Source organism: Aythya fuligula, chromosome 4 (assembly GCF_009819795.1).
Source record: "Aythya fuligula isolate bAytFul2 chromosome 4, bAytFul2.pri, whole genome shotgun sequence".
Lineage (NCBI taxonomy): Eukaryota > Metazoa > Chordata > Aves > Anseriformes > Anatidae > Aythya > Aythya fuligula.
The window spans coordinates 41118420-41132663 of NC_045562.1; the positions used below are offsets into that span (position 1 = coordinate 41118420).

Here is a 14244-nt window from a genome sequence, read left to right on the forward strand (position 1 = left end):
AGTGGAGTTTGTAAAAGTATTACACAGTCCTGTATTTCTCTCTCCAAAACTCTGGGATGGAGAGAGCAGATTTACGATTATAGATATGGGTTAGTGTAGCTGGAGGATGGCTCAGTAAAAGAACATCAGCTACTGCTGACTCTCAGTCTGAAAGGGGCCCAGTGTGGTCTGCCCCCTCAGCACAGCAGGGATGCCTGAAGCAAAGCAGCCATGAATACAACCTGGTTTCTGTTCTGTTATCTCATGCAGAAACCAAAATCCCTGTTAACCCTGTTAAACTCCAGGAGGAGCATCAGTTGTGCAGACAGGCTACTGCTACTCCTTGTAGAAATATGTTAGCTGTTCTCCATGAGGAACAACAGCTGTCTCCAGTCTTGTCTTCCCTAAAAAGCCTTCAGAATCCAGTTTCAAGACTAAAGAAAAACCTTAGTGAATGAGTTTAAGCAAGGTATAGTTTTGAAGTATTGATGGAGTCATTTTTAGCAAAAGCAAAGAAGATAAACAGACAATTCTGTAATAAGCACACAAGCATGTTTAGACATGTGAAAGGTCTAAAACTTAAGTATTTAGCAGACAAAATGTTAACTACGCTCAGTCTTAAGACAGCCAAATTGAAAGTTAGCTTAAATGGATTTACCAGGCATCAGAAAGCATGTTGGACACTTGTACGCATGTCCAAAGATAAATCTATGGCTCTGTAACGTGAATGCCAGTTACAGAAAGGGTGTTGAGCCTTACAGAATAAGCTGCTTAACCAGTGGTATCTTTGGGCTTTATTTTAAATTTTTATGTGTTCTCAGCTCAGTTATGCTGCTGCTGTTTACGTGCTGCCTTGCTCTGCAAGGGCAGCAAGGAGGGAGCCAAAGGGAGCATTCCTGACCGTAGACAGATGGGGCTGCTTAGACTGTGTCCCTTCAGGGGGACACCAAACTACTCTGCCTACAGAAATCACCAAGACAGGGACTAGTCACTGCCTTTTGCCTTCAGCCATATTTATCATTCACCTCCCATTTTTTATTTTAAAATACAAAGTCATATGAACAATCATTATGGAACTTGGAAAAAAAAGCTGGCTTACATTTTAAGAACCTGCTTCAGCTTGGAGAAGTCCCCTAATACCTTCATGCAGCAGAGGCAACAGGAATTCACATGCAAGCCTACAGCCTTAGACTCTTTCAAGGTGATTTTTTTTCCCACACTTTTGGAACAAAAATAAATAAATTGATAATACACCATTATTAGAGTTTTTTGGGTTGTTTTTATAAAATTTGTCAAGATATCACAAAATTACACACTAAAAGCTTAATCTGCATATTGTCCAATGAAAAAAGTGAAAGGAAATATAAGTATTTCTTTTATATACAACTTCAATCCAAATTTACATTTTCATCATTTTCATGGATAGCAAGAGGCAGGGATTGAACATGGGATTGAGATGTGTCACTTCAGCATATTGAAAGGATGTTACTTAAGTGGCCTGTTATAAATGAACATGAACAACTAAACAAAAGGCTCAATTTTGTATTGAAACTGTTAACTGTTGGTCAAGCCACTGCTACCGTACGCATTTACAGTGCAGGCATTCATCATTCATTTCAGTGAGATTCACAAGACAATGACTGAAAAAAAAATAACAGGCTTTTTATAACAACTTCTGAGATGTGATACAAGTATGAAACTGCATATAATAAGAATGAACATTCTGTTCGGACACATTCAGGGGTTAAGGCAGTTGTGCTAGACAGTTTTCAACTGAAGGCTTTTTCACAGCTAACAAGTAACAAAAAGCTGAAGTTCTTTTCACCTACCCTTGGAAGAAATAAATTACTCACTCAGATAATTTTGATTTTTTTTTTTTTTAAATCAAAATAAAAAAAATTAGTAAGAAATTACAGGATATAACCACCCCTATCCTTTAGCTACAGAAATGAAGTTGTATTTCAATAACTTAAATTCAGTGAAATTGTACTTAGACCTGTTTGAAATTATTTAATCTTAGCTAGCGCAATTTAAGCAGAACTTCATTCAAATATTGCAAAATAAAGCAAAAAAAAAAAGTTCACAAGGAACACTTCGTTTCCCTCCAAACTAATTTTTATTCCTTGAAATACAGAGAAAAAGAGTCTTTAAGAAGTTACGCCTCTTCTGTTATGGTACTTTATAATCATATGAGAATTCAGATGAAAATACCTCTCCAATTGAGAATAATTTGAGGTTTGCTACTTTAACAACCTGCACAAATTGCAGATACTGTACGTTAATTTAAAACACTGTGAAATCAACAGATCAATTTTTCCCTGTATTTTACTGTTGCCTATTAATAACCAGTATTGAAGGAAGTATCTGCAAAACTATCCCAGTTATGTCCACTCAAACTCCATACTTAATACTAACTATGGAGACCCTGAAAAAAATAGATACTATGTCTTTAAATAGAATCCAGCAATGCAGTTTCATATATAGCTGCACATTCTTGAGTGCTTTTACACAAAAACATACTTTTTATAGTTACAGATTTGAGAGCAAACCAATCACATAGATCCTTCTTTACATTTAAAATTATACATGTCATCTTTTTTGCTTTGGTAAAATACAAATAATGGGAAAATCGGGACAAAGAATGCACAGTAAATAAGATGGATATATCATACCTTTTTTTAAGAAATACAAGCTGAAATGTAAGGCATCCCCAAAGTATTTTTTTGCATATGCAAGGAATGCAGTTTTTTGTAAACAAAAGCTTGAGGAAAGCAATACTGAAGCCAAAGAATCTTCCCTAGGACCTTCCTGATGATCCCAAAACCAAGAACGACTCTCCTAGGGTAAGCGTTTTGGAACTTAATCCTCTGAAAAAGAAAATGCAAACTTTTGTCTTCCCATACTCTTTTAATCACATATTAGATTGGTTCACCTTGGAGATCTCCAAATTGAAATAGTGATGTAAAAGTTGATTCTCAAGGGCGCAAGTCTTAGTCTATTTTTCTGGTACATCGCTTTCTATCAATTTTGTGGCAGCATTATTATGACCTACTATGTGCGCTTGTGCAGTATTCCCACCGGTAACGTCTTCCAGTGCCTGGGACTGACTGGCAGCTGTGGGATGAGCCGCAAGAAGTGTTTTAGAAGAATTAGACAGTTGTCTCCGATGACCTGAATCCTCACCTGTTGCAGCAAACGGTCTCCTCTTGCCGGGCTCTTCACTAATAGGAGGCTAAAAATAAACATGGTAGTGTGTTAGAAGTTTTCCTATAAAGCTGGGTATTTGTCATTTCATATAGTCCAAGGACCAAAAAAGAGCATTCTGTAGCTGGGCCCTTAGTTAGGCTTCGTAATCCTAGTAGTTATTCTTAGCTCACTGATGATAGTCTGGCCCTTTAACTAGAAGTGTAAACATGTCAAATTTAGCACTTTAAAACCGTCTTGGAACATGATTTTATAGTCACTGCCAAGGATTTGCCACAACTCCTAGAAATGAGGACTGCAGAGGATGATGGTAATGCAGTAGTATGTCATAACCCAGTTCAGACAAGCATGGCAACTCTGTAACCTGGAATCACACAGTTGAAGATTTCAGCATTCTACAAGAAGGATGCATTGAATTTGGCATACTAAGTCACAGCAAGGACAATGCCTGTTAAATGCCTGTTACAGTTTGTTAAAAAAAAAAAAAACCTGCTTGTTGGGCTTTAATTGATTTTCTGAATTCCTAAACAGCATAGAAGTAACGTCTCATCAGATGACACTGTATGGAGTAGAAAAACCGTTGAAGTCCACTTTGGGTAGCATTTCGTATCTATTTACTGTATCTCATTACACAACACAAATGATTCAACACTTAACATCCTAGCCACGGTATCTCAGCACCATAGTTTGGTTTGAAAAAGCACATCTAGGAACAAAACGCATTTATCATTTGAGTTTAATTTTTTAAATCATGCTTTGTAGTGATTGATGGGATTTTAAAGCTACCTTATTGTGTAATAAAGTACTGATAAACCACATTTTTGTTTAAAATGGGTGTTGAAACTTACATCCACTCTGAAGTCCTCCAGTCTTCTAAATTTACTAAGGTATTCTTGCAGTTTGGGGTCAATGGCTGGTGTTTTGTGCTGAGAGTATTTTAGGTAAGCCCAAAATTTTTCCAGTCCATAAAGCTGACCTAATAATGGAAAAAGATAATTTTACCAATTTACGAAGGTTATAGTTAACTATAGTTAACTATACACGTGCGAGAATTGGGAGATAAGAGGAACAAAACCAAAAGCTGCTCTTGTACTTAGAACCGACCTTATGTAACAAGTCAGTGCCAAGGAATAGGGATCTCCCAGCTAAAGTTACCCTTGTGTGAGCAGTGACTGGGCTGTGATAATTACCAGCTTCATAGTCCCTCTTTGTTTCTTCTTGGAAGTCCTTGAATATTTCTTGCCTGAATTTCTTTTCCAAGCCATAGCTGTAAAATCGAAACAAGCATTCCAATCCGTACCTAAAAGAGAACAAATAGGTTTGAAAAATCTTATCCATACACTCGTATGCATGCAGTTCCTCAAAAGGACCCAAGTTTTCAGTCTCTCCTTGCATGTAAGTAAATGGCTTAGTCTCATTTTTCCGTTCTCACAAAAACCACTTCCTGTTCCAAACAATTTTTATTAACCAATTGTTCAGAAACACCTTTACAAATAAAACTGACTTCAGAACATCAGGTTTGTCACATAGTTTCAATTCACAAACTACACACGCTATACACACATAAGAAATGCAAGACAAGTGCTTCTGTATTTTCAGGATGTGAGACCCACAGCTCCAGCACTTCATGAAGAAACACCTCCGACTGTTTTGGATCTAGCTTCATTCCATACCTCTTAGGTTTACTACTGGAGAGAATAAACATCTGACATCACTCTCCTCTCCTCTGCTACCACTCTCTTTTACAACTCAATCACATGCTCCTTAATCATCTCTGAGCTGAGGTGCACATGCAACTTCATTTTACGTTACACAGAAGCTGTTCACTATCCTCATTAGCTTTGCTGCCACACTGGGAACTTAATCTATTTTTAGAAAGGGGACAAGGGGAAAAACACACACACACACACACAAACACAAAGTCATACTGCCAGAAATTACTCTTACTACATGTATTACTGTTTTCCTTCCACTTCAGAGTTACATCCTTTGCAGACTAATCTGAATTTTTTAGCAGGCATGTGTGAAGAAGTCTGATGTGCACAGCCAAGTGAGGATTAAAAAAAAATAATTAAAAATCAAACTACTCAGGTAAGTGAACTGAGACCGAAGAATGTTTGACTCTGACTTCCAGTGCCACACTGGCCATCGTGTTACTGTGAATGGTAAATTGCATCATACAAATGTACACCCTTATTTGATGGCTGAGTTCATTCAGTCAAAGGATAACTGCAATACCACATGACTGTAGGAAATGATGCAGAGGTTAGAGCTCTTAAAGTCACAGTTTGATCTAGGTAATCAATACAATTTTAAGGAACACTTCATTAGGGTAATTCTCATGCATCAATTCCAACTGCCTGTTTAAAAAAAAAAAAAAAAACTCACTTTGTGAGGTGTAAATAATTCACATAACAACACCTGTTAGATCTTGAAATATATATGTACCTCCTTTTCTAGAAAGTGAAAATTGGGCTGGACTGAAGAATGTGTGTATGATTTCTACAGTACTGGATACCATATAAGTATTTGTCAACAACCTAAGTTTTAAGGGTTTAATGTTTTGTTTGTTTTGTGCTACTTTGTGTCAGCCTGCAAATTTGCTAAATGTTAATAAGTAGGTGGTATGAAATTGAATAAGATATTTTTTCTTCTCACTTTTAATGCTAGCCCAATATGCCAATAGCATTTCTTTGAAACATAATTCTGCAATATCAGACAGACAAAAAGAAAACCAGCATTTTTTTCTGTAAGAATCTGGATCAACTTCCCTTTATGATACCATGTCCTCTACTTTTAGCAAAAATAATCACAAAGAAAAGAACAAAACTGGGCCCTCCTTCTGTTCTGCGTTCATCTGTTCCCCCCCTTAAGGGCCTTTTGAAGTTCCTTGTGGTAAATAGATAATTGGATAATCTCAAAGCATAAAGAAAACTCTGAACAGATATAAAAATTATTATTAAAGCCACCTTTGCATCCTAGGGCCTTGTCACTCTGAAGTCTCAGACAACATATCCATACTTTATGATTTCCATAGACAGTACTTCCTCACTTGGCATTCAAAACGTTGGGCTGGCTACCTTGTCTCTTTGGCTAAGAGAAATAGAGGCTGGGGGCAGGAAGAGGGGGAAGTATGTGGAAAGAGGGGAGTAATAGCAAAGAGTTAACAGTGCAGCAGTATTTTTTCTGGTATTTTTGGAAGACAAGCAGTTCAAACAACTTTGATGAGATTAAGATTGTCTTCAGCCATGGAAGGAAAATATTTTTTTCCTTCCTTCATGGGAGCTTTACCAGGAACAGAGATGCCTTGTCACAGACAACAGGTTGCATGGTTCTGTAGAATATGGGACCAATTACAGGACAGGAAATGCTGTAAGTTTAGCTATTTATCAGCAAAGCACAAATACATACAAATGGGTTTTTGGTGTTAAAACAACCTGCACAGACTGCTATTTTAAAGATTTACAAATAGTCAAAGCTAACAATAAAAATGTTCACTTCAGATACACATAAACATTGTAGTCTTTAAAATGACTGGTAAGACCTCAACCAGTTTTTAAGTTGCAAGGAAAAGCTAGTACCTGTAGTGTTCTTTTGCATCATCTAGAGCGAGTTGTCTGAATTCTTCATACATTTTCTTGTTAAAGTGATCTCTCAGAAAAAAGGACCAGAAACGAAAAAGTGTGTTCATTTCTTGGGACTGGCCAATTCCCAACCGTTTCCTCTCTGAAGGGAGGAAAAAAACACAATTTTTTAAGGTTCTAGCAGAATGTTTTCAAGCGCTTTTTCATTAGTAACACAAACAAAAGATCTTCAAGGAATGTTAATTCTAAACGTTCCAAAAGTATTTCAATTAACATTAACTTGAGGCTTAATCGACTTATTAAGTCAACTAAATATCTTCTCTCAAGTACTCTATTTGTTTTAACCACAAACAATAACACAGAAAATATTTTTGCAAGATGCCAAGGAGTTTGAGGGGATTTTTTTTTGGGGGGGTCAAGGAATTTTAAGTTAAATGGAAATAAAAGATCATAAAACATAAGCAATTTTCTTTTCCCTTCCCAGGAAAAGTTAAGGATAAAGAACAACACAGAGAAAACTGCTATCAGGTGATACCTGGTAACTTCTACCTAAAATTGTAGGAAGTCCATTTAGTGGCTTACCCATTAGGCATCTCCGATGGTATTTGTGGTACACCTGTTGTGTAAAGCCATTTTCCTTTAACAGTTCGTGAGAAGGATGCTGAAATTTTGGTAGAGAATTTGGGGTACACCCGTAACCTCCTGCGAGTGGAGCTCCTTCTGAGGGTGAAGCACTGGAACTGCTGTAGAAGAAACGTTTATATTCCATAAACAGTGCATTTCCCCAGAATCAGTTTTTAACTGTTCTGATCAGTGCAAGCTGTGTCAGAGTACTATGATCACCTAAAAACAATTACAATGTATGCCTGTGCTCCTGGTCATCTGTTTTAGGGTGCACCTCAAAAATCACTTTGTCTTAATATCTTAAAACATGGGCAGTTCTGGATGATGATAGTTAAGCATTACTATAATGCATGATTTGAAATGACCACTGAAAGGCAAACAGAATTACTGAAGTGAGCGTCAGTGCTTCAAGTAATCTTAATGCTATGCTAAAGATGGATCAAAAAAGAACACTATAAGAATAGTTTAGTTAGCTTACTTCCAAATGGATTTATATTCTAGGTTTGTCTTTAGTCCCATTTGCCCTTCTTCCATTGCTCATTCTTACTCCCACTGTATTTATAAATTCTCTTTTATTATAATCTATTCCTCCACTAGCAGTGAGAGCCAATGACATTGGAAAAAAAAAAATCTCTAAAGAAACAGACAAAAACAAACAACTTACCTCACAGAGGAAGTTCTTGGCCTATGGTCTCTGGAATCCATCACCCAACCAACATGGCATTCTAAGGGAGGATTTGTACTGTGTCGTGTTTTTCTTTTTCTTGGAGTCTAAGAAAGTAAATGAAGTATTTATTTCCCTAATTTGATTTCACTTGTTTTCATCTTCTCAAAACAGCATTCTACCAATTTTGTATCTAACACAATATAAAGTCACAACACTCCAGCTTCATAACCTCAAAACTAATCTTAACGTAACAATTTTAACATCTTTAGATGTTACACTTTTTCATCATGGACTTCTAAGAAACATTACAGAGAAAAATCAGAAATAATTTTGTAGAAATAAAAAAAGAATGAATGTGGTAAAATTTTTGAAGAAAACTGCAAGTAAAAATATTTCATTTTTTTCCTTTCCGTTCTTGTTATAAATTATACCCTAGACACAAGTTGTACAGGCTTTTTATGGATTTAAAAAAATTCAGTTTTTCCATCTACCTTTACATCAATGGACTGTGCTTCTTTAACAACAGGGTAGAACCTGGGTGTTTTGTTGGGATCCTGTAGCCTCGGGGTGCGAGGGGTTCGTGGAGTGAAGCCAGGGTGAACATGGGGAGATTCTGGAACTACTGTTGGTAGTGATCGAGCCATCACCACTGTTCGAGGTGCTTCAATACCGACCGAATTACAAGCCAGCTCCTCTACTACATCAGCAAACAGGAAAGAAACACTTAGTTTTCAAAAGAAACAGGCTTTGAAATCTCAAGCTCCTGTACTATATAATATCTTAAAGGTACTTCACTTCAAGTGCATCATCCCCAAAAGGATAATTGAATTAACAAAAAGCACTTGGTACAGACACAGTACAGACTTACTGCTCAAAATATTATGAGATAAATATTTCAAATATCTTAAACTATGAAATAAATATTTAAAACACATCTTCCTTAGAAAATTTAGATCCACTTCTTTGTTTTCTCCCTGTTCTTCTGCATGTATAATGGCAAAGTAAACAAGTGTGTGGAAAATAACATTCACAAAACTGTAAACACATCCCTGCTTTTTGGTGAGGTGGTTTTCTTCAACCACTTTAAAGATATTAGCACGTTCCCCAGTATACATTAATAACATCAAAATGCCTTAAAAGATAAGATTTATAAGATTTAAACATTTTGACTTCTCAGTAAGGTTATAAAGTAGAAAATTCTTCTCACTTCCTTCTATCCACATTACCCCTAAAAATTCTGAAATAGAAAATTTTTCACATCGATAGCTCTTGCTTTACATATCATAAATGGCAAGTTACACAAAAGGTGCCTGGTGTTCTATATGGTAACACCAAACCAGAACACTACCTATTGATGATCATATATATCCTGCAAAGTACTACCAGGATCAGCTTCTTCTAATGTAATGGGAACTTACAATACTGATGAACACCTGACAATTTGAGAACTTGGTAAAGAAAAATCCCTTTGAGACTGCTGACTGAACCACTAGCAGAAGCTAAAATACAGGCTTTATTACGGACATTGTAAACAAGAAATATCTATCATTTACCTTTCTCTAACCCTGAAGACCCTGGAGGAATTTCCTCAGTTGGATCAGTGATTGGTTCTGGTGCAAGATTATCAAACTCTTCCTTACTAATGAGATTTAGCTTCTTAAAGTCCTCAATCTCTTGCTGAATTAGAGAAAACAAAGTGTAAAGAGAACACAATGGTTATCATCCTGAGGAATGGGTGAATTTCTTAAGAGAAAATAAGCCAGAATTCACACACAACAAATCACACACAGCCAGTATACTTGGTATAATGAAAACGGGAGTCCCTGGATACAACTTAAAAAAAAGCTGACATAAAAAAGACAATATACAACATTCTAATGACCCTACTTGCTAAAAAAAAAAGTTATGCCAACAAATCAGAAAATGGAAGCCAAAGCCATTCACATATAATTTTTTACAGAAGAAACAGATATGACTGAGATCCTGCCCCTTTTGCCAAGACCAAAACAGTCTGTCTTCTGCAGCAATTGTGACAAGGAAAGCAGTTTGGGGGAGCAGATGACCTGCTTCTATGCATAGGCTACTTCTAAAGAAAAGCCAGTACTTGTAAATAATGAAATAATGTTCAATATATATATATATATTTTATTTTTTTTTTTTTGAATGGTAACAAACTGAGGACTGAATTTTACAAGATGAGTGGCAGCATCTCAAATCACTAGTGGTCCTACTCAGCTGAAAGTGGGGTGGGAGATGTGTGCATGTACACAGTATAGGAGAAAAAGTGTTGTTTAAATTGTTAAGAACACCACCACTGCAACAAAGTAATTTCTTTTGCTGTGTGCCATTTCTCACTGTCCTGTTCCAGTTTGCTGATTTTCCTGGGCCATTTTCTTTGTTGTAATAATTGCATATTCTGAATTCCACCTTTACTTCATACTTTCATTCTCAACGTTCATTTTTAACTTTGTCAGATCCCTTTTGTACCTTTGTTTTTATGCACAGATAAAGGTCCTTCCCCTCACCATTCAATCATTGGGTAACTTAATATTTTCTGTGTGCTGATTATCTGCTAGTAATACAGCAGCACTGCCTACAGAGACACCACTTACTGGGCTTACATTCACAAAAGAAGTGGTTTCTTCCTAAATCAAGAGCAGCAAGTGACAGGATTGCAGTGTTCCCAGTTGATCTCTGCCTACAAAGTGCTAGAGTTCAACTTGTCTGTATTTTGATAGCTGTTTAATGTACTTAAAAACAAAACCACCAATCTCCTTCCAAAGATTTGAAAGCCTCAAAGATCAGGGGCCCAAAGGTCAAAGATGAAGAAAATTACCTTCATTGTAGTGTCATTTTCACTCTGCTCCATCCACAAGTCTTGTTCGTAATAGTATAAGCCATCATTAATAACTTTAGCAAGTTCTGATGTAATTTTTGCATGACATACACGGTTGCCAGTACGATCTTCACCACAATGTTTTCTCATATATGGTGGCGTCTGTGTTACAATCAAAATCTTGTTTACGTCCTGATCATCAATTTCATAATCTGAATCGCTGTCTGACCAATCAGTAGGTTTATTCTTACAACCTTGAAGCTGTTCCATCTCTTCATCAAACAAAAAATCAAGTTCTTCTTGTTCTTGTTCCTCTGAAGGTGGGGGTGGCTCTTGTTGATCTGACATTTGATCAGGTACAGGAACACATTCCTGAATAAGAGAAGGTGAAGCTTTTTATATTTGAACTAGATAATGATTATCAAAATGGGAGCCAAATAAAACATAATAAAACATTTTCAATAAATATGAGAACAATTCTCAATGCACAATACATTTTTCAATAATGAACAAATACAGCTGTCCATCAGAAAAAACACAGTATTTCCTTTTCATTGTAGCGAGCTTCAGATGAGCTTCTAGAGTGAGAAGTATGCACACTAGCAGTATTACGTTATCAAACATCATCTATATTAAGATGTGAAAAATCCTGCTTTATAGTATAACCTTAAAGTGGGCAGGTCTTGCTTTTTTTTTTTTTTTTTTTTTTTTTTTTTACCTTTACTTTGACTGTGGATGTACGATGCCTCTTCTTCACTTCTATCCAAGGTTCAGAGTCCAAATCAGGCAAACTTGTAGACAATCCTTTAGACATCATCTGAAAATTATTTGTTTCAGTGTTTTCCTTTGGACTCAGTGAGCTTCCTATTCTTGGAGAACTTGGTGCAGACTCTAGCATTGGAAAACAGTAGTTCAAATTCCTGTTGTTTTTGTTTGTTTACTTAAATTATTGCATTGCTCTTTCCTTTAACTGCAGCTACTACTGTTCTACCTCTGGGGTTGAAGTTAGCACTGATCAGCATAACTTTTTGTTTTCAGAGGTAACTTTTCATAGTTCACTCACCATTCCAGCAGAAAACCAATTTAGCAAGTTCTTTACATGAAAATGTATCTAACAGTGAAATAAATCATCTGTTATTCAGAAAACAAGAATTCAGTTATCAGGGATGTGTCTTCTCTACACCATCCACCAGCTCTATGGATGGGTGCTTAGCTCAGTCTTCACTCTTCCCATTCACTTCGAGCCACCATTTTTGTAAAAGATTTACTTGCCAAGTGCTGTCCACAGACAAAGCCATATTCATAACGTGAATGAGATCCCCATCCAAAACCAGGGCGCACCAAATAGAGTTAACTTTCAGCTGCTCTCAGAATGACGTGGATTTCACAACTAACTTATGATTACTTCTACTACTATTGGTAATACTAAAGGACTATAGGTCATCATAATTTATTCTGGACAACAGTCACAGCCATAGCACATAGAAAACATTTTTATTTACCTCATTATCAGCTGTGCCAGCCCCATGACTTGGCAACTGTATGGTTGCCAGGGATATCAGCTGCAGAAGCCATTACCAAATGCACAATTTCTATTATGAAACCAGTATTAAGAGGAAAACTTCCTAAGCTAGATTGACAGCCCTAAACTTAAGTTTCTGTAAGATAAATCCTTTACCAGTATGAGAGCCAAAAACTTGTCCTGGTATGAATTCTGGACAATTGATGAGCTGAGAAAAGTCCGTCCGTGGCAGACTGCATGGAGGAGGACCTGGAATTGGCCACTTCTCTGGATCAACCCTTTTTCTTATCCTCTGATCCACCGTTTCAACTTCTGTGCTGTCCTTCAGGGCCTGTAGGACAAACATATTACAACTTTAAAAAAAAAAAAAAAAGTACATATCCAGCACCTTCTTAGGTCCGGGGAAAACAATTAACTCTTTACATAGTAATTAATAAAAGAAATTCAAGCTTTTGTGCTTGTTTGCCAACATCACTCTATTTTTTTTTAGTACAGGTGTTGGTAACCTTTTCAGTCCAAGAATATCTACGCAAATTGTGTTTTCATTTCAAGTACCACTTCCTGCCGCTTCCCAATATGCAACCTCTTTCTCGTGTGAGGGCACTAAACCCACCTTTTTCTAGCTCTCCTATTCACACTGCTACTTCCCCAAACTAAACCCCAACTCCATGTATTTTCTTCTTCATTCTAAACAGAGCTAAAAGACCGTACAGAATCGGCATGGTCGAGGTTGGAAGGGACCTCTTGAGATTGTCTAGCCCTCCTGCTGAAGCAGAGTCAACCATTTTCAGCAAGTTTTTGAGCCAGGAATGGAGACCCCACAACCTCTCTGGGCAACCTACACCAGTGTTCAACCAACCCACAATATGTTAAAAAATAAAAATAAAAACATAAATAAATAAAAGCAACAAGTATTTTCAAGTATTTTTCCAGTATTTTTGCAAGCATTTTTCCTTTCTGATGTTAACATGGAGAAAGATACAGGAAGTAAGACCCTTGTACTTCAAAGTAGTTGAAGTATAAAAAGATAATTTTCATTTCTCAGTCTAGGTCTCCACAAACGCTTGCAAATGTGTTGCCTATTTTAGATCTTACAAAAGAACGCTTCCAGTATTTCTTGGACTGGCTTATTTAAATGTGACTTAAGGTAACTACATAACAGCAAGGCACTCCTCCGATGAGCAACATGCCAGAAAGGCTCCTACCACACCTGAATGAGTCTGCAACAGGGCAGAAAAGCATCTCCCTGCAGCAGCATGCCAACAGCTGGCTCAGGGACCAGGCAATGCAGTTAATGACAGGGTCAGCAGGGAGTTGGCATTTATCTTATCAGAGTCAAGGGAAATAACACAATAGGAGCCAAACAGCAAGTGAATTGTGGAGAACAGTTTCCACTTTTTTTGCTGGCCAGCAGGGTTTACAATTTGGACAGCCTTGCTATTGAAAAAGTACCTCTGGACCTGAGGAAAATATTATTGCCACTGAAGGCATATAGCATAGTTCAGGAACACACTGTTAAAGTTACTTCAGCTTTGCAAAGTGTGTTATGATGTAATTTAGACTCATTCTAGCCAAAGAACAGACATCTGTAACAGCTGCCCCTCAACATCTCCTCCCCCCTTTTGTAGCTGAACTCCCAGAATGTTTATGAGCAGCAAAATTAAGCACTTCATGCAGCATTCTGCTCTCAATCTGAATGGGAACATGCAGAAATCCATACCAAAAAAAAATCCAAAACTTTTCCTTTTATAGCCTGTTTACAGGATCCTTGTCATTACAAGCAGAGAGGATTTCTTTTTAACTTCGTAGTGCTGAATTTAAATGGCAG

General features: G+C 36.9%; 1 protein-coding gene across 2 annotated transcripts in view; it reads right to left on the bottom strand.

Annotated features, from left to right (window-relative positions):
• Positions 1-1507: 1507 nt before the first annotated feature.
• LARP1B (La ribonucleoprotein 1B) overlaps positions 1508-14244 on the bottom strand; it is a 33486-nt gene continuing 20749 nt past the window's right edge. The window contains exons 9-19 of one of the 2 annotated variants that reach the window (XM_032186579.1): positions 12573-12747; positions 11613-11785; positions 10895-11266; positions 9612-9735; positions 8550-8755; positions 8056-8162; positions 7350-7510; positions 6765-6909; positions 4374-4483; positions 4032-4159; positions 1508-3211 (exon numbers count right to left, since the gene is read on the bottom strand). In XM_032186579.1, the coding sequence (XP_032042470.1) occupies positions 2975-3211; positions 4032-4159; positions 4374-4483; positions 6765-6909; positions 7350-7510; positions 8056-8162; positions 8550-8755; positions 9612-9735; positions 10895-11266; positions 11613-11785; positions 12573-12747 (1938 nt within the window). In that variant the 3' untranslated portion in view covers positions 1508-2974. Of the gene's footprint in view, positions 3212-4031; positions 4160-4373; positions 4484-5565; positions 6293-6764; positions 6910-7349; positions 7511-8055; positions 8163-8549; positions 8756-9611; positions 9736-10894; positions 11267-11612; positions 11786-12572; positions 12748-14244 lie in introns of those variants that run through there. The other variant, XM_032186580.1, reaches the window with a different exon arrangement.